Source organism: Vespa crabro, chromosome 2, assembly GCF_910589235.1.
Source record: "Vespa crabro chromosome 2, iyVesCrab1.2, whole genome shotgun sequence".
NCBI classification, from domain to species: domain Eukaryota; kingdom Metazoa; phylum Arthropoda; class Insecta; order Hymenoptera; family Vespidae; genus Vespa; species Vespa crabro.
In genome coordinates, this window is record NC_060956.1 from 22,068,643 (window position 1) to 22,088,786 (window position 20,144).

Genomic DNA, 20,144 nt, shown 5'->3' on the forward strand with positions numbered 1-20,144 from the left:
CTAATCAGCATTCCTACCTACCCTCCTTCCTCACCCTCTCGAAACTACCATGGATCCGCGGCGTTGTCGGGGTACGTGCGGCAAATCCTTAGCAGGATCCCAGGATTCTCTGCGCCTTAACTCTCTCCATCCCGAGCTCGTTCCGTTTCCCTCCCCCTCCCCGCCCCATCCTCCCCCTCTCTCAACCGGCCGCAAGCAGATCGAACGGAAAAGTCGAAGCTTCGCTCGAGGCTCATCACCCCATCCACCCCTTTAGTAGCTTTCCCCTTTTAATTGATACTGTGCAAATGATTGCCTTATTCCGGGAATATTCGTCGAATCGATCTACGAAATATTCTGTCCAAAAATAGAAGTATCTTTTATTCGATCTAAAGACGTCAAAGTAAATTTATTCGAAGTAGAGTGATTCGAGTTCGTTTGTCCCGATGATGAGCTCGCTATAGAAAATAATTTCATCTTTGCTTTCTTTCGACTTTTTACTGGATGACTCACAAAGGGGAAAAAAAAAAAATAGAGAAAAAAGAAAAGAGAAATGACGAGCGTCACCAAGAGCCATTCTCGGCTTGGTCGTCGACAAGTCGCACGGCTGAGGATGCTTTTCAGGCGGCAACGACGCGTGATATGGAAGAAGGTTAAGACGATCTCCTACGGTCCTTCAGTACTATCTTCACGGTTAGCCGAGTCAGCAAGTGGCGACTCTGATGAAAAGTGCTGAGGATGAGACTGGCAATGGATGCAGGTGCACGAGGAATTTCGAGCCTCTTCGTCGTTGTGACTGCTTTTCTTGTACAAAGAGAAGGGGAGAGAGAAAGAGAGAAGTTACGTGCATCGCGATCAGTAGACATTTTTTTTTAAAGCGGCTGACTTATCAGTATACTGGTGTAGTATATCGCTCGAAGACGACGAGAGAATCTTTGACGGAAGTCGACGCTCGATGGAATTTAATCGCAGTCGTAAGGATAATCCTCGTGCAAAGGCAAGACGGCGATTATTTCCTCTCTCTCTCTCTCTCTCTCTCTCTCTTCTCAAGCAAGAGAGGCAAAACAGAGAGAGAGAGAGAGAGAGAGAGAGAGAGAGACGTGGCAGGCCCTAGGTGTGGCAGCTTCAGGTTCTCGGTATTATTATCGCTGCAGAGAGTAGAAACTCGACGAACGTTTCCTCGGGGCTTCCGGCTTTCCCAAATCTCCAGCAACGTTTGCGAGAGCGTCTTCTCTCGCAACTCGAAGTGGTACTCCCCTCCTTTCTCTTTATCTCTCTCGCACTCCACCGAGAGTTACCATCCCCTTAGTCTCAACACGACGTGGCCCCGTGCATACATGTCGCTCTCCCTCTTCTCTGTTTGTATGTTTTGTGGGTGGCTCTGCTCAGACAGCCGCTCGACGCGAGGTTATTATATCGTTAAGCCATTTAATTATCTCGGCAAACTACTCTCAGGAATATTCGCCGGGGTCTGCCTTAACGCGTGTATACTGTAGAAGCAGAGAAAGAGATAGAGAGAGAGAGAGAGAGAAATAGAGATAAAGAGGTAGATAGATAGAGAGGGAGAGAGAGACAAAAGATTCTCCAAGGATTGTACGTGAAGCGTTTTAACCCTCGGCACCTCCGCTACCATTTCCTACTTTAGCATTTCTCCATCTCCTTCCGTTCCCATCCGCTTTTCTCTACACCGAGATTCACGAACCGTTAAAACACCGCTGAACAGCTTTACAACTTGTCTGTTGGCTAAAAATTACTCGACACCAAGAGAAGAGGAGAACGAGCGAACTAACGAGGCAACTACCGGCAAAAGTACCTTCACGCTTTCGGACAAAGTTTTTGGTGACGTTCGCTGCAAGTGACCGCATAAATCTCATGCTCTGTCTCCCTTTGCCTTTCCTCCTTTCCCTTATTTCGCAGTCTTGCCCTTTTCCGTACCGGAACGCTCGGTTATTTAAAGTTTCTCGAGTTAGCGCGACAAGTCGTTATATATCGCAAACACCGCGCCATTTTAACCATGCTAGAAGAGAGAAAAGAATAAAGTCAAACCGGTAGAGAAAAGGCAAAGGGTTCGGTTAACGATTACTTGATTGTACTAAGGATACACCGACCAGGTCAATGGTTGAAGCGGTCTCCCGCAACTTTTTCAATGAACAAATTACTAAGTTCGTGCATTTTGCTTTTCGCAAAAATGAAATTGTTTGATCTATTATAACGCGTAAATGAGCACAAACGAGTTTCTCGTATCTTTAATATCGTAACTCTCGTCGAAATATTTGTCATGGGAATTTATTTGTTTATGCAACTAGCTAGATTTGTTTACGTTTCTCGAATAGAGACTTCTAACGAAAATGAGTACTCACGAGCGATGAATTACCTTTGAAAATTTTTCTTTTCTTTTTAGTCTTTTTTTTTTCCGTCCGAACTTATAAACATCCAAACGATTCCATTCTGCTTCGTTAACATTGTTTCTTATTTTCAGCAACAGAGGCCCGATTTACCGAGGCTTCTTCAACAGATGCACGCTCAACAATTGCCACCGGGTGCCGCGATGGGGCCTCATCCAGGAATTCCCGGACTCCCAGGATTGGGACCTGGTGCTGGTCTGCCAGTACCCACCTCGGCGTCCGCGGCCCTTTTGGGGCTCGGTTTGCCCCCAGGTGCTGCAGCAACTCCTGGAGGTTCTGCGGCTCATCCTCTTTCGATGTTGACCAAGCCGGACCTTCATCGAGGTCAACCGGACGATCTCAAACCTAACGGAGGTAAGGTTTATAATGTGATAAGATTGGTGGTATGTAACGGGGGAAAAAGAAAAAAAAACAAAAAAAGAAAAAAGAAAGAACACATTTTGTTGCAAGTCGCGTGAATCGTAATATCGTATTTATCTTCAGATTCGTTCCGCTAAGAGAGATTCCGATTCCAAGAGATACTCTCGTTACAAACTTCGTCGTAGATAAACGTCGAGGGTTCGACTTACAAAAATTGCTGGTCCCGTGTCTCGCGCATTTCCTGCTTCTCCTTTTGAGTATCTTACTCGCACGAATACGATCGGATATGACATGAAAAAACAACGAGATCGTCGTCCACTTCGAAGAATGGTTAGTCATCTTATTTTCATTGATATCGTTTTGCTCGATCGCTTGTTTTATACGTTCTTATCGCGGTATCGTGAGAGGTTAATTATTACAAGAGGAAACGTTTTTCGACTTGAATCATCGACTTTTCGATACGTAGTTTGAAAGTAATGCGAATCTCGATCGAAAATCTGAAAGTCATCGATGGTTCGCAGTACTACTCTTTGGTAGAACGAAATATGTACTCCGTGACTGGAAAGCCAAGGATGACGCAAACGATCGTGCTTAAGTCTCGATCTTGACCTCGCTCCGGTACTCGCGTTGACGTCCTCACCCTGTATATATCTTGTACGTACCAGTGTTAGAACGTTCACACTGACAGAATCGTGAGTGAGAAAGAGGGAACGAGTTGTACCATCTTCTTCTCTCGCGCTTCAGTTCTCTCCTTCGTCCGCCCGATGTCGTCTTGTTCAGCCTCGCCCATCTCTTCTTTTTCCTCTTCTTCTTTCTTTCCTTCCGCTCTTAAACACACAACCACCCACCCACCCACCTACACACACACACACACATACAACAGAGCCTTTCTTTCGCCTCTTCAGCTATCTCTCTTTCCGTCGTCGTCTCTCAAGAGAGCACTTAGAATCTCCTCTCAACACGAGAGTACTTCCGACTCCTCCCCTCGTTCCTTCCGACTCTAGCTACGTTCTCGTCTAAAACCTTCACGCCCCTAAGCCGCTTGATCCCTCCTTCTTTGCTCTACCTTCTCGTTCTCTCTCTCTCTCTCTCTCTTTCTCTCTCGTTCACAACGTACACGTATCTGTACCTACGTATGTCTCTACGTTCTTTTTGGCCACACTCCATCCACCTCGACCCACACTCGTCTAACCGTGTTATACTCCTTTACCCGATGTAACCTCAGAGCAGTTGTTACACGTTGTTTCGCGTCTTTCCAACTACGACGTCGACGTCTCATATAGGTACGAAAGACCGAATGAAGACTTCTTTTGGACGAAAGAATCTCGTTTTCCAAAAGTCCTTTTTTCTCATTTTATTAATTTACGTTGTCATGTATTACATGTCTTTCTTTTCTTTTATGATGGGACTTTGACTAAAAATGTCATATTGATTGAAACTGTTCAAGTATTTTGTTCTCACATCAACATGGATCAAGTGTAAGGGCTCGTCAAAGGCCATCCCGAAGCCTTTCGATGGCCTTTCTCGAAGAAGCAACACGGTACGTGAGCCTAGAACATTAAATGGCTAGCAATTTTTATCTTGACTGCGTAGCGGAACTTCTACCCTCTCCTTTCCGGGACATTGCCTCGGGCGAATTGTTTCTTCCCAAGGTTGTTATCGTCCTTACCGCTCTGCCCGGCTTTTTCTTCCTATCGTCGACATAATATCCGTCACGAGCAGTCGTCCGATTCGTTTTTACTCGATCGCTCGCGGCGTAACGACGATTTCGTGGCCGATCGCAGTAGACCGGACTCTTTTACGGACGATTAGAAACCAGTAGCGTCACTCGTATTACCGTTTTATCGCCGACTCTGTCCACAGAAACGGCTTTTTCAGATAAATAGAGAAAGAGACAAGGGAGACCTGGAGATTGGGTTTTGTTTGTATTTTTGTTCTTATATATATATATATATATACTTTTCTTTTTTCTTTTTGTTCTTTTATTCCCTAAGCCTGAACCATTTCAATGAAAAAAATATAACGGCCAAAGATAGAAAATTCAATGTATCTGGAAAAGAACTCGTTCTATAATTCCTTCCGTTTTTCTTATCCTTCGGTATACCCGTTTACGCGGGAACTTTCGAAACGAGCTACCCAGCTATCCGTTTTTTCAGTACTTAAGTACTTAACGTAAACTTCATCTTCGACGAAAAGTACTTTCTTGTATTTGCGATAAGGTAATAGATTTTCATCGTTGAGGTTGATTCGTAGTCACGATTCGATTCATCGAATTCAAACGTGACTCTTCCATCCAATAATTCGTAAGAAGGCATCCTTTGAATGGCTCTTCGGAAAGTACTCGGACAAATGCCGGTCGAGTCGTTTTCTTGGATGGCGAACGACACCCTTACTGGTTTTAGTGCGAAATTATGCGCGCTCTTCCGCGTCCGTTTACGAGGCAGGCCAAGCCACGAGGGAGCTCAAGGAGAAATCTCCAGGGAGAGAAAGGGAGTTCCCTTGGAAAGGACAAGGAAGGGAGAAGATGACGAACATTAGCCAGGTTTACGGGGGACACGCTTGCCAGTAACTACTCTCTCTCCCTCTCTCTCTTTCTCTCTCTCCTTTAGAGGAGAAGCCAACGTGTATCTGGCCAGTCTTCTTCCAGCCTAACCCCTCGTTCATCCCTTTTCCGGAATGCAGCATCCGTAGTAGACGTTGGAACGCTCGTATACGAGTTTACCCTTCCCTTCTACTCGATATCTACTTCTTCTCTCTTCCTCGGTAATAGCCGGGAAATATGAGGAAATTCTTCCGGTCGACCGCATCGCCCTACCGTAATTTGGTGAACCGTAAAGCGAGCAAAAAAGATCGGGAACGACCTTCTTCTTTTCTCTCTCTCTCTCTCTCTCTCTCTCTCTCTCTTTCTCTCTTTCTTTTTTGCACAAAAGCACAACGACTATGTTAAGCCATTTAACGTATTTAATCTATAATCCGTAGAAAAATAATTCGCGAAAAAAGAGAATAAACGATCGTATGCGGCTGCTATGTGGGACGAACGACGGTCGAGAGAAAAGATATCGTTAGGATATTTCCTGGGAGACAAAGTGTACCTATCTGGAGAATGAGGAGGTTGGGGAAATCGAGCGAGAGCAAACTACGAACTCGGTTTCTCGAGGACAAAGCTTCCTCCTTCGGGCTTTTCTTCCTTTCTCCTATCTTTTTCCCTCCCCCCCCCCTCTCTCTCTCTCTCGCGCGCGCGCGCGCTGTCTCTTTTCTTCTTTTCATATTCTCGCTCCTCCAACTCCGTCCACTTTCCTCTCGGAAATTCTCAAGAAGTCTGACTCCCCTTTTCTTTTCCTTTTCCTTCCTTTGCCGTTTTTCCTCTCTTCACGGAAAAGATCCTGTAGATGTACCGCTGACTCAATTTGATTCGGTCCTCGAATAATAACGAAATAAAATAGCACGTAGCGTTATTAATATAAATATAATTGTTAACAGGATATCGCGAGAATTGATTTTTTTATTTTCTGTTTCAGGCCTTAACCCAGCCGAGGAAAGGCATGTAAGTATGCTTACTATGAAATACTTTTAATTCTTTCGCTTCTCGACGTACTTTCCTTTTCGAAATCACGCTAATATCCACATTCGTTTTATCGATTTATCGAAACGTAATAACTGCAATACGACGTCCTTGGCAATCTCACTATTGGCGAAGGACAGTGATCTTCGATATCGGAGCGATGCCAAACCTTTCATACAAATACGTTTTCTGAACTTGTGCCAATATACTGCGAGTAAACGACGATCTCATCGGTCGGCCCGCCAACGTTCTTCGTTCAAAGAATCTACCGAATGGAAGGGAAAAGAACGTAAAGGAGGATGAGTGAGTGAGAGAGAGAGAGAGAGAGAGAGAGAGAGAGAGAGAGAGAGAGAGAGAGAGAGAGAGAGAGAGAATAGAATTTGTCGGTGGAATCCGTAGAATTCAAGAAATTCTACTCGCGATCAATCTAGAGGGGAAGTGAAAGAAAGAGAGGGCCCAGAAATACGTGTAAGTAGGAGTAAGCACGCTTGGCTGCCATTTAAGCCGCCGTCATTATCTTGCGAGTTCCAATTCGACTTTACGTCCTCGCCTTAATCCCTCCTCTTGATCTCAAGAGACTTCGCAAATCGCTTTCGACGTACCAACGAACTGTTCGCATGTAGAGATATACGTGTATACATACATAAGATATATATTTGTAAGTATTTACATAGAGATATGGGTGTACTTACCGTGCGTCGATAAGATATCTCGATTTTCCCCGCAAACGTAACGCGCATTAACGGAACTTAATCATTTTTAAGATCGGCCAAGCGACAAGCACAAATTTTACCTGCGCGCTTTCTCCTTTGCTTTTTGATTTCTAATTTATGTACATAGATGCGAGCGTTCGGATAAGAAACAGTAGGAAACACACTGTAAAGAATCTTTTACGAGATTCGATCTCATAATTCTTTGGCATAATGGTGTACGCGCGTCGAACATTCCAAAATGGAAATTTCTTCCGTCGGGTAATGGGCCAAGCGTTGAAGACGATTATTGAAATGTTACTTCCTGTCCCGATAGATATTCCATTAGTCTCGATCGAGTTACCGATTATCCTGCCTTATTATTTCTCCACTTTCTTCCTAGAGAATGAATTCATTCTTTTCTCTTATTCTATCATAGAGTGGGGTTATGCATATATTTTATTGGAACATTGGTAAAAGATCGATCGCGATTATCGTCCACTTGTCCGACACGAGTGAGGTGATTTCGATTTTAATTAAATTTACGACGAGATATCCGGTACAAGTACACTTTAATATACGAGCAATTTGAAATCACGTCGAAGATTATCTTCGTAAATTTATCGATGTACACGCTAATCTTTTCCTTTTTCTCTACGTAAATTGATTATAAAAGTTTGCCGCATGGAGAACATTTGTTTTAACTTGTTTTTTGTATTTTTTTTCCTTTTCGTTTTTCTTTTCTTTTTTTTCTTTCTTTTTCTTTTCTTTTTTTTTTTTTCTTTTTTTTTTTTCTTTTATTGCACTTTACAGCAGAGAAAAAAACTGGGAAAGCACGAAGAGAAGGAAACTCGTAGAAGAGCATAAAAAAGTTGTACGTTCGAGGGGTAATTGGCTTTGACCGCGAGAGTGCTTAACGAAATCTGGCAATGTAATTTCGTCCCTCACCCTTGTCTCCTCTGGACGAGGAGAGAAGACGCGCATAGCGGGGAAAACGACTTCGGTCGCGTAAAATTTCACCTCGTAAAAGTGATTAGACCACCGCTTACGTATCGGCGAGGACGGAAAGGTAGAGCAGCGAGGGACTGAGGAGGAGTAGAGGAGGAGGCCGGAATGGACGTAAAAGCCCGACCACCGGAATACAGGGCCGTAAAAAACTCGTCGTCAAAAGCATCCCCTTCCGCTTCGAACGTACTCTTCCCTCCGCTCTAACCGTCGGCGGTATAAAGCACCCGCTGGCTCCGGCGCTCGTTTATTAAAAGCGCTCCAGGGAAGCAAAAAAGAGTGGAGAGCGCTCTAGGACGAGCTACTCGTGCAAAGCTTCCGTTTCTCGAGACCAGCTCGAGGATGGTCCCATGGCACGGGAGATCGATCGATCTATCTATATCGATCGATCGAAACTTTTTCTAGCACAAGTATCGTCGAATTAAAGGAAAGATCTCGTTCGAAAAGCCATTTTTTCTCGCGAACCCCCTTTTCCTTTATGGAAGACTACTTTTCTTTTTTCGTTCTTTTTTTTTTTTTTTTCCTTTTCTTTTTTCTTCATGCTCCCCTCGTCCTCCAATAATTTCCATCGGAACGTCGAAAAAGCTTCGATTCCCGGTTCTGAATACGTTAATACGATAAAGTATATCGGATCGGAGTGTGAATTAACGAGGAAAATCACATTATGCGCCTACAAATATTTATTCGTCTTCACGCTTCATATTTAGCACTAAACGAACGAGGCGGTTCGATGTTGGCCCATTGTTTGCCAGGTTTATATTTGCACTCTCTCTCGCACTACCCTACCCTCTTCCCTTTTCTTCGTCCCCTCGTCACCAATCCTTCTTTCCACATGATACGATATACGTTCGAATAATCGCGTTTAATGCGAAATACGAGAAGCGACGGTAATCCATATTATTTGGCCGTGCCATTTTCGTTAAAACAAATAATCCGATAAAGCTTATTTCATTTCTTCTATTATATTTTTTATCGAGCGATTCCCCGTTCTCGAGGTATCTTTACTTCGTAAGAAATGAAATGGAACTGGGCTCCCGACATTATTGGATAGATCACCGATCGTTTGCAATTAATTTTGCAGAATAAAATCGCTAAAAAAAGGAAGGAGATGTCGCGAACGGCACGGTAATCCTGCGAAATGAATCCGAAACGAGATTACAGCAGCCCGAACCCATTTTCCGTTATCGCCGTACGATAAACTATTTTGCGCGAATAAAATAAAAGGTAATGGGAGTCGCATAAATCAAGGATGGCCGACGCGTCGAACGTTAACTAGCAGTCGTCGAAACGGGTCGCGTTGGATCGCGATTTTTCGATTACGCTCGGCGAGTTATTCCGAGCGTAAAAAAAAAAAAAAAAAAAAGAAAAAAAAAGAGAAAAAAAATAAAAAAGAGAGACTTTGCGCGTAATTACCTTTTTCGAAATACGAAACTCCGCTCGCAATTGGAATCGACCAGTGGTGCCGGTCGGTCGGTCGGTCGGTCGGTCGGTCTGTCGGTCGGTTGGTTGGCATTTTAGCAACGAATACACTTGGTATAATTCGTGCGATTTGCCAGCGGCGCTGGTGGTGCGCGGTTGGTGGTCGATAATTAGCGCGCGGTTAATATGCACAATTATTAAGGATTGATAATCGGACCTGTGCGTCCATTACATCGGCATGGAGATAGATGATAATAGGTTTCCATCGATATTGACCTTCCTTCCGTCTTTCCCTACCTATTCCAATGTTACCTTCCTCTCATCCATTCATCGTCGACGTCCCAGTCGCTTTTCTCGCTCTCTGTCTCTGTCTCTGTCTCTGTCTCTGTCTCTCTCTCTCTCTCTCTCTCTCTCTCTCCCTCCCCGTTCTTTTTTTCCCTTTCTCTTGTTATCTCTTCGATTTTCGAAGGAGAAGAAAGAAGCTTTCTCGTATCTTAAATGGAAAACCGTCGACGGGATAAAATGCTACTACGTTATTATTCGTGCGCCCATTTCTTCTCAAGGGGAAGCTTTTTCTTTTTCTCTACGGTACTACTTGTATCCTACCCCTTCGTCTTATCCGTCTATACTATTTCTTTGCGATTTCTCGAGCCAAAGAACAAAAGTTTTACGTCGAAGAGAATAAAAACAGACAGAAGGAAAATATCAGAATGAAAAAGTGCGAGTAGAAGAAGAGAATTGTCTCTTAGCGATCGCCGGCTCATAACGAATTCATGGAGGTGAGTACGACCGGCCTTGAGTGTGAAACGAAAGATAGAAGTAAAAGCAAGAGAAAAGAGATACGAAGAACTACGGAAACAGAGGGGATGAGAGAGAGAGAGAGAGAGAGAGAGAGAGAGAGAGATGGAAGATTTATTTATCGAAGCGAATCGTACCACTTTTCCTTTTTGTATGAAGGTGACAGAAGAAGAGTTGGGTGGGGTACCGGGATGCCGATTTTTTTTCTCTCCTGTTTCATCTCCTCACCCACCCCTCCCAACGTTGCCCCTAGAACTTAATTGAATTTCACGATACTTACGCTCGATCCGTGAGGCTCGCGGTAAATTGTCGCGAAAGCGGGTGATGGTAGTGGCCCCTCGATGCCAAGCGAGAGGAAAGTCCTCGAGGCGAGGCGCCGCATTAATTCGTTCGCTCGAATACGAGAGTGAAACGCGGAGGAAGGGATGAGAGGAGGAGGAGGAGGACGACGAAGAGGACGCGATTTTCTGTTTTAAGCTCTCCATCGTGCGACTCCAACGAGTGTAATTAGTGCCGTGTTTTGCTGTAATTGAAATCACCCTCGTCGTTTTCGCTTACTCCCTCTCCCTCTCTCTCATTCTCTTTCTCCCGTTCTCTCTCCTTTTGAATCGTTCGTTCCACACGATCGACGCCAAAAACAGATCGATGGATCGTTGAATTCCATTGGTGACTCAAGGAATACGACATACGTACGAGGCCCGATAATGTACGTCGCTTTTTATAAGAACAAAAATGTACGATCGAATCGTGTTCTCTTGGCGACGAAGCGAGTTAGCCGAATACTTTTAACGAGAACCGTCCGGTATCTCGTATTCGAATCAACAGGACGAGCTTGTAAGTATCTTTGTAGATTTAATTCTTTCTTGTTTGGGGGAAGAAAAAAAAAAGAAAAAAAGAAGAGACTATGAAGAGAAAGGGAAAATGGAGGAAGATGGCATAAATCGCGAGGATAGCGAAAAGGTGGAGGTAGCAGAGGCGTCATATCGATCGTAGCGCCCTATCTCGTCGTCGGGTACCTCGCTCTTTCCTTGATTCGGCCATTTTTCCGGCGGTTCGTCTGCCATTGGTCGCGAGCCTCGCGATGGAGGTACACTTTTTCCAACTTTTCTCTCCACCTCCAGCTCCTCATCCTCCTCTTACCCATCGACGCGCCTCTCTTTCCCTCCCCTTTTTAATCCCATCACAGAGTCGAGCGCTCACCAACGAGTCTGTCGTCCGGAGGTCGGTAAATTAAATCTCGAATAAAGTGCAAATAAACGAGCGCGCGTGCGAGACAAGGATGCGCTCTGCTAGAAGCTGTAGAAGAGAGAGAGAGAGAGAGAGAGAGAGGGGTTGGTCGAGGAGAGAACGAGGGTGGTCGAAAGTGCGGTACAAAAAAACGTTAGGGAGGGCGTCGAAAAAAAGACTCGTGAAAGAGAGAGGGTCGTGTGGCGTGCGGAAAGACAGGAAGAGAAGAAGAGCTAAAGAACGAGAGAGAAAGGACCAGGGGAACCGAGGGTGTAATTTATTTTAATTAGAGTGGCTGCATTATGTAAGCGAGAGAAGCACCGATGAAAGGGTTTGAAAGGGTCGAGAGATCCTGACACCGAGCTACGAGCGGAGGAAGGAGGAACTCTTCCTCTCGTCGTTTCGCTTTATCCGCGAACTTCCTCAAATGAACTAATTCGCTCTTGGCCAAGGTTGCCTCAACCCGGTTCGGCGATCGCGTTTTATTGTACCATAGGGGAACTCGTAATAATTCTCTGTCGAATATCATTATATTTAGGAGAACGAGTTTACCTTGAATGTATCGATGAATTAGCAAACATCTTTGTAAGCGTTTTCACTAATTGTAAGGGTGAGAGGAGAAGACACAAAGATATACAATATGTATACGTGCGTATATAATACGTACAAAGAGGGAGAGAGAGAGAGAGAGAGAGAGAGAGAGAAACGGAAAAGACTAAGATCCAAAGTGTAGGTACTCTCGCTCGATGAGCACGCCGGGAAAGTACCGATTTCCCTTGCGTTACCGACACCTCTGATCTCGTTACGGACGCATTAATTAATTTACAAGATGGCGATGGCGGCTGACGGGGATGGTATAAGTATAAAGGAGCCAAGAGCCACCTTACACGAGAGTATAGCGGTAAAGAGTAAGAGAGAGAGAGAGAGAGAGAGAGAGAGAGAGAGAGAGTAACAGCCTGTTACGTTTTAATTACTAATTGAAACGTCGTCCTAGCAGCGCGTAGACTTCCCTCTTCTTGTACCTTCTTTTCTACGTTGTGATATACCGCGTCTTCGTCTCCTCTTTTCCACTTCTTTGCCTCTCACCCCTTTTCTTTTGGATTTCAATCTTTGCCACGGTCTCTCTTCCGACACTTTACGTTTTTAAATACCTACTTTCGAGGAGTCTTCTTATTTCTTTATTTTTCCTTTTCTCAGTTCTTTTTTCGTTCTTCCATCTTTCTATCTCCTCCCCTTTCTTCGCATTACATTTGACTCTTGTAAAAGGAGAATTCACCTTCTTCCTTCGGTTCAGAGAATGGATTTTACCTAAAAACGTTACCCTCTTTCTGACATTAATTAATTAAAAGTATCATGCTGCCTTCGTGATATTTAGCGACTTCCCTCTTTTTTAATCCTTCGTTTACTTATCTGCTTTCATTTTCTATCTTCAGACGCGTTACTTACTTTCCAGCTCGTATATCTTACTCTCGTCGTTTTCCACGCTCGTAAAATCGCGGAAAATTGCTATGGGAATTATCGTCACGCTTTTCTATGAAACGCCTTGAGTCTATCACTCGTATTATGACGCGAAACAAAAAGCTTCTCTTTTCGTTTATGAAAAAGAGAAAGAAAGAAAGAAAAGAAACAAAAAAGAAAAAAGAAGAAAAAACTACAATTCACCGTGTTTTTGTACATATCTGAAATTTTCAATTTACATTATCGCCGATTAGGATACGTGACTGATCGTAACCTATTTAAATCAAGTTTTTACCAGTGTTCCGACGTTACGTCTAAGAGAAGGAAAGAGAACTGATCGTAAAAGACCGTGGCAAGGCGATTCGTTGCGGATTGCTCTTGGCCTCGTGTAACGTAGGTATCTTCGATGAAACCTGATTTCATTTCGCAGAAATGACTTGTACGTACAACTACGACACGAAATGACGACGACGCGACAACGACAACGACAACGACAACGACGAGATCCAAGGAACGTCGGGCACCCGAGGGGATTTCTGTGCGTATCCGGCACGGTTAACGCTCGATTTCCTTCTTTTCTCCGTCTCTCTTGTCTACTCGCTCGTCGAGAGAAAAACCGGTTAGGTACGAGTGTCCGACTTGGGAAGAACGAATCACGTTGCCCTTTCGTTGTAGAATTCCTCTCGTTCCGCTTATAATATGCTTGATTTCTTCCTTCCTTCCTTTCTTCCTTCCTTCCTTCCTTCCTTCCTTCCTTCCTTCCTTCCTTCCTTCCTTCCTTCCTTCCTTCCTTCCTTCCTTCCTTCCTTCCTTCCTTCCTTCCTTCCTTCCTTCCTTCCTTCCTTCCTTCCTTCCTTCCCTCCTTCCTTCCTTCCTTCCTTCCTTCCTTCCTTCCTTCCTTCCTTCCTTCCTTCCTTCCTTCCTTCCTTCCTTCCTTCCTTCTGTCGTTCCTCCTGATGCACTCGTTTCGCACGCTCGAGATCGTCCTCGAAGTAATTTATTAAGAAAACAGAGGAAAGAAGCGAAAAAAAAAAGACGTAAATCAGATCGGACGAGTCTGAAGAAGGCAAGAACGATCGGTTTATAAAGCAAAATAAAGTATTACGAGCAACGCGACGCAAGAGGACGCGACGTGGTGTGCTTTTTAATAACGCGCAAGCATAGACGCGCGAAACACGCACGCACCCACGCGTTCTATCATTTTCTTTCTCTTTCTCTTCGCTCCCTCTTTATTCATCTCGTTCGGGGCACGCGAAGTCGACGAAGCTCCGCTTTTACGAGGAGCGGCGCGTTTAACGGTCGACTAACCTTTTTAATAATTCGCCGACCGGTAATTAGTCCGTAATTTAATGAGGCGGCCATAAAACGACGCCCGGTAGTCCCTCGACGAGACTCGACCGCCCCGTAATTACGGCTCCGTATATATTTCACAATATAATCGCGTTGGCAGAGCGAGCGAGAAAGAGAATGTTAAAAAGGAAGATGAAGAAGGAGGGTAAAAAAAGGAGGGAAGTAGATGGAGTTAACTGGAAAATGTTGGACATGCGCTCGTTACGAGGGAGGATCGAATAAATCACTTTTTACGTAGATAACTTTCCATTATCGCGAATTCTACCATAGATAAATATTTTGAAATAGTTGAAAAGTACCGATCCGATTTTTTAACAAGTTTTCGCTTTAACGATTCCCTCGAAAATCGATAGACTCCCTCGAGATACTTTTTATTCGAGGAGTTTGTTGAGAACGCCTTTGATGCGCAATTTTCAACGAGCTCTCTACATACTTTACTCTTTATCCACGTCCTTTCGACGGAGGATGCAGGGGAGAGCGATAAATCAGTCGGTCGATCGACGACACTTGGAATTCCACGCCAATCTATCTCTCTCTCTTTCTCCCTCCCACTCCTTCTTCCATCTTTCGTTTCCTTTCCCTTCTTGCCGAGGCAAGTCTCAACGACGGTGGATGGCCATTAACTCCCTTTTTGCGACGTGTAATGACCTTAAAGCGGCCACGGTTTACGAAGCCATTCGTTAAGTCCACCGCTCGCGTTGGTAATCGCGCGAGAATGCACCTCCGCGGGCATTGTTGTGTTTTTTCCCCTCTTCGTCCCTTTCTCCTTCTCTCCCGCCCCTTTTTAGTTCTAGACTCGTTTCGCGTTCGTTCGACGTCTCGTCCTACCCTCCTCCTTTTCTTTCTCCTTTTTCTTCTTTCAAGGGACTCGCGTCGAAAGGGATGGAGGAATTGCTGGAGAAAAAGGAGGGACACAGGAACGGGCGAGATAATAGCCGAGAGGGCCGACACCGTCGAGCACGCGAAATAAAGCGACGATCGGGATCCACCGCGGGCTTTTCAATTACCGCGGCTCCTCCCCTTTCCTTCCTTCCTTCCTTCCTTCCTTCCTTCCTTCCTTCCTTGACTCTTGGCATTTCCTGACACATCTACTCTTGCCTTCACCACTACCACCACCACCACTATTACGATCATAGCCATCGTCACGAGCATCTTGCAACTCCTCTCCGTCAGAGCGATAAAAATGTTTCCTCCTTCCTCCTGGATAACGCGGAGGCACTTTACGGCAGCTATTCTGTTTGCTCCTTATTTTTCTCTTGCCCTGCCTTCTTCCTCTTTATTTCATCCTCCTTCTTTTCAACGGACGCTCTTTGCTCCCAGAGTAGGTATGGCGTATCTTTAAGAAGAGGCCGCCTCGTAAAAGAGTACTCTCTAAGGTGTATCTCTCTTTTCCTCTTTTCTTTTTTTTCTTTCTTTCTTTTCTTTCCTTTTCTTTTTCTTTCTTTTTTTTTCTCTTTTTTTTACTCTTTCTGCTTTCTTCTCCCGCTGGCAATGCACGTCGAAGGCTTTCGTGCGCGCCAAGCATTTTAGGTCTCCACCTCTGAGAAAGAACATTGCGTCGCGATAAGAACGACGGCGACGAGAAGTCGCCAAAGGTAGAAAAAAATATTCTCGCGCTATGGGTGGTCGACGACTTTTTCAACGGAAATAGTTGAAGTTAATTCGGTGCGACGTAACTAATCGATCGGAGTAAGAAAATTTATTTGATAACAACTACGAGACACCCTGTAGATCGTCGACAGGTAGTACTTAGATACGATGGACGGTAATGCGCGCGCGTGCCGGCACTTCGTAAAGGTCAGTCTTGCGGTTAGGTGTTAATTGGCCGCAACGATAACGTCAACGACATCGCGGTGCATCGACGGTAGGCCAAGCACCGCGACACGAGGACGGTAATATCGATCATGCGTAGGTGGGATGCGAGAGACTGAGAACGATATACTCGTATTCGATGGAGTGAGGGCGAGGCAAGAGGTCGAGAACAAGGATGAGGAGGCGAAGCTAGAGACGGAAGTTGCGTCGAGGGTGGAAGAGGAGAGAGAGAGGGAGGGAGTCGGGGAGAGGCTACTCGGCGCGCGTTGTTGCATAAAATTGTAAAGCCCTACTCGGTGGTAGCGGCGCCGTGCCGAGATAGCTGCAAACAGAGGCGAGTTAATTTAAAAATGCAAATTCTCCTGCAGGGTTTCTGCCTTGTGAAGAAAGAGAGAAAAGAGAGGAAGAGCGGGGGAGCTGTGACGATACGAGTTAGACGCGTCGAGAGATAGAACAAAACGGAGGTGTGAGAGAAGGGACGAAGAGATGTGGGATGCTCGCTCGAGGATAGAGGAAAAAGGAAAGGGTGAGGGGGTGAAGAGTAGGTAGAAAAAAAGGGAAGGTAGTTCTACCGATAGGACATCTGAACGACGTGGAGAAACGACGGTGAACGACGATGGCGTTGGCAATGGCTGCTGCAATCCTCTCTGGATTTATGACGGACCTATAAATTAGGTAGCTGTGAATTTTTGTCCGATTTGCACCGTCGTTCGTCGTTGTCGCGAAGCGATCCACCGACACTGTATATCTTGTTTCGTTGTAAATAAAATAGGGAAAAGAGAATTCGTAGCTTTGAAATTTTTTGGAAAGAAGTCTTGGAAAGTCGTTGGAACTCGAGACATTGAACGCATTTATCGAGCGAGCAAAAGAGCTCGCGTATTAAAGTCCCTCACGAAACATAAATCTCGTGGTGCGGCTGTCTCGAGCTTCGAGCAAACAAAAAGAAAGGGAAGAGAGAGAGAGAGAGAGAGAGCTAGCAAAAAAACGACGAGCACGCTCAAACCGATTCTCATTTCCCTGTTATATCGGCTGCATAATTACCAGGCGCGGGCCGAGTCGGACAGGAGGAAAAAAAATGGAGAGCACGAGCCGAAGCGAGAGAACGGCGGATACCTGCGCGTAAAGCGGAAATAAAAATTCACGTTCACTAATTGCCAGGGTGATGGATGCACGTGGTGACCTAGTGACACGTGGGCGATTTCGGGAACCGGTTAGCAGAGCTCGCGTCGCGGTCATTAAAAATTCCATGCATCCCCGAGTGGAACGTCCGTCCGGGTATCGTCCTCCTCTGACTCGCCCCAACCCCTCACTTACTCGCAACCACGACCACCGTCGAAATAATTACACTTGCTGCCCGTCAACCGGTTGCCATGCATCTTCTCCTACGTATTCGTATATACCAAACCGTGATTTTGCTAATTAAATTAATCGCCACGAGAGAGAAACCAAAATTGTAATCGACCAACGAAATTTGCTTAATATTCAGAGTTTCTCCGATTTCGAATCGGATCGATTAAACGAACGATCGCGTGAACCTGCCCAGCGAAATCATTGAGTTCTTTCTTCCTCGATTACTCGCTTTAATAAACGTACATGCATCGATCGTGTTTACATATCCAAAGAGTAAGTTACAAAGCATGATACTAAATGGCACGATAATTGAAATTTCAAGGAAGTCAATTACCTACGTGTCGAAAATCTTACAACGTTTGGTTGAGAATCACTGAGTGCAATCTTGTACCAGCTGGGGTTTTGTGGGGTCTTGGGAGACGCTACTCTGGCTCGTAACCTCATCTCTCGGGGTCTTGGCTACGACGAGAGCAAGAGAGAGAGAGACAGAATGCGGAGGGAGGAATAGAGAAACAGGGCACTATCGGGGGTTGAACGAGGTAGAGACGTGTCTTGAAGGGAAAGGAGAAAAGCAGAGAGAGAGAGAGAGAGAGAGAGAGAGAAAAGGAGTAAGAATAAGGAGAGACAGAAGAGGAAGAGGGAAGGCCGAGGAGAGTAGCATGTCGTGGAGGAAGAGAGAGAGGGAAAGAGAGAGGGAGGGAGGGAGGGAGGGAGGAAGAGAGAGAGAGAGAGAGAAGGATGGCTCGGAATATATCCGTAAAGTTAGGATGGTTTCGGTGGTATGAGTCGGGTCGAGACGAAGCGCCGTGGTGAAGGAGTCGCTCACTCACTTACCACCCTCATGGCTCCAACCACCAACCCCAATGCCGCGCACACCAGCACCACCGCCAGCACCACCAGTACCACCACGGCTGCCGCCGCAGACCTCCTTCCAAGCTCGACATTCAGCCCCCGACCCATACTTTGGTGCCTGCTGCTTGCCAAGTTGCCTGCCTGGCTGGCTGCTTGCTTGCGGACCAAGTCGTCCCTAACACTACAAAGTCTATATATCTATGGTGCACCCACGACGCTTCCACCCACGCCACCGCCTCTTCTTCGGAGGCTACCAACCCCCATATTGATCGAGACACGAACCCTCTTTGCCGGAAAGAGTGGTGTGGGTATATCCACCCGGTGGGGTTGCTGTAAGTAAACTTACGTGAATGGAGGCCGTCTACTCTCTCCTCCACCTCCAACCTCTATCTCTTCTCGTCTTCTTCACTCGAGTCTCTCTTTCTCTTTCTCTCGAGTTCGGTCCTACCTACGGTATATCGCTGTTCTCGAAGACGACACGTAACGAGAGCGGAAAGAGGTTTTTTCTTCGACGGTTCGATAGCAGCTAGAAAAAGAAGGAAAGAGGACGAGTCGCTTCGAGATCGCTTGTAACGCGGATCTCGAAGAAAGACGTTCTTTCCTTGTAGCCTTTGAGCTACGATCAGTTTATATAGATCGTCCGTCTTCGTGCCATGGCATACGGGTACTTTTGGAACGTCTCCATCTTTTCGGCTATGTACTTTGAAAGGAAAGAAGAGATAGGAAGAACCGACCATGCCAGATTTTTCTCCTCTTTGATCGAATTATTCGATTATTAATGTCTCTGAGAGTTTACCAGTAGAATGCGATTTTCTGAGATATATACTTTGTAGTTTGCTCTCTCTCTCTTTCTCTCTCTCTCTTCTTTCCTTCCTTATATCACATCCTCGTTTTCCCTCGGCACGTCGCGTCGAGCTAGGAAAAGGACAACGAAGACATTCTCTCTCTCTCTCTCTCTCTCTCTCTCTCTCTTTTTCTCTCTTTCTTTGGCTTTTCCATTTGAGGAATACAAGCGGTATACCATCTGCTTCTTCGGGCTGCCCTCGTCCGGATAAATAGTGGCTTGCCATTACCGGATAACGAGAAGACGGTCCTCTCTTCCAGCAGCTTCGGTGAGAAGGAAAAGGATCTCTCCGGAGGTCTTTACGCGAGGAAACTCGATGGAAGCACGTAATATGGTTCCCTTGGGGGATTCCTCCCTACGTGAAATACTCGTCGTGCGAGCGTACGTGTTTGCGCGCGTGTTTCCAGCCACTGCTCTCTTTCTCTTTCCTTCTCCCCCCATCTCTCTCTCTCTCTCTCTCTCTCTCTCTCTCTCTCTCTCTCTCTCTTCCCACCCGCTCTTTTCTGCTTTTTCCCGAGACTACCTTCTTCGAATGAAAAACTCGAGGGAGTGTAAATAAAACGTTGTCTCTCATCGATTTTATTAACGTCAAGAGGTTGTTGTATCTTCTACAAGATTTTTTTCTCAAAGCATCATCTAATTCCATCTATCCTCTCTTCATAGATTCTTGTTATGAACGAGAAGATTACAAAGATGAAGAACAAGAAGTAGCAACCCCTTAACGGGTTAAACTATGAAGCATATACCTTAGGAACATTCCCTCTTTGAAGTCGATCACTCGTATCGAATACCGATGGGAGCTCGAATCTTCCTCCATAAATTCAATCTCGCTTGACTTTTTATCGCTCACGGCCAGTTAAACGAACGACGGCTGCGAAAATAGTCGACTAAAAGCGTTCGTTACTCTCGATCGAGCGGAGGCGCTTTCTTTCCACGCGCCGAAGCACCTTTCATTCGCCATTAGACCCGACGCTTTATCATCCCTCTGCAAATCTAAAAATCGTTTTCGGCCGAGCGTCGATTTAATCGCGAAT

At 45.5% G+C, this 20,144-nt stretch overlaps 1 protein-coding gene across 7 annotated transcripts in view; it reads left to right on the forward strand.

Annotated features, from left to right (window-relative positions):
- Nucleotides 1-20,144, forward strand: part of LOC124421586 (protein groucho-like) — an 84,747-nt gene that overhangs the window by 58,894 nt on the left and 5,709 nt on the right. For 6 of the 7 annotated variants that reach the window (XM_046956939.1, XM_046956943.1, XM_046956942.1 and 3 more), the window contains 2 exons: nt 2,459-2,738; nt 6,263-6,288. In XM_046956939.1, coding sequence (XP_046812895.1) covers nt 2,459-2,738; nt 6,263-6,288 — 306 coding nt within the window. The remainder of the gene's footprint in view (nt 1-2,458; nt 2,739-6,262; nt 6,289-20,144) is intronic. The other variant, XM_046956941.1, reaches the window with a different exon arrangement.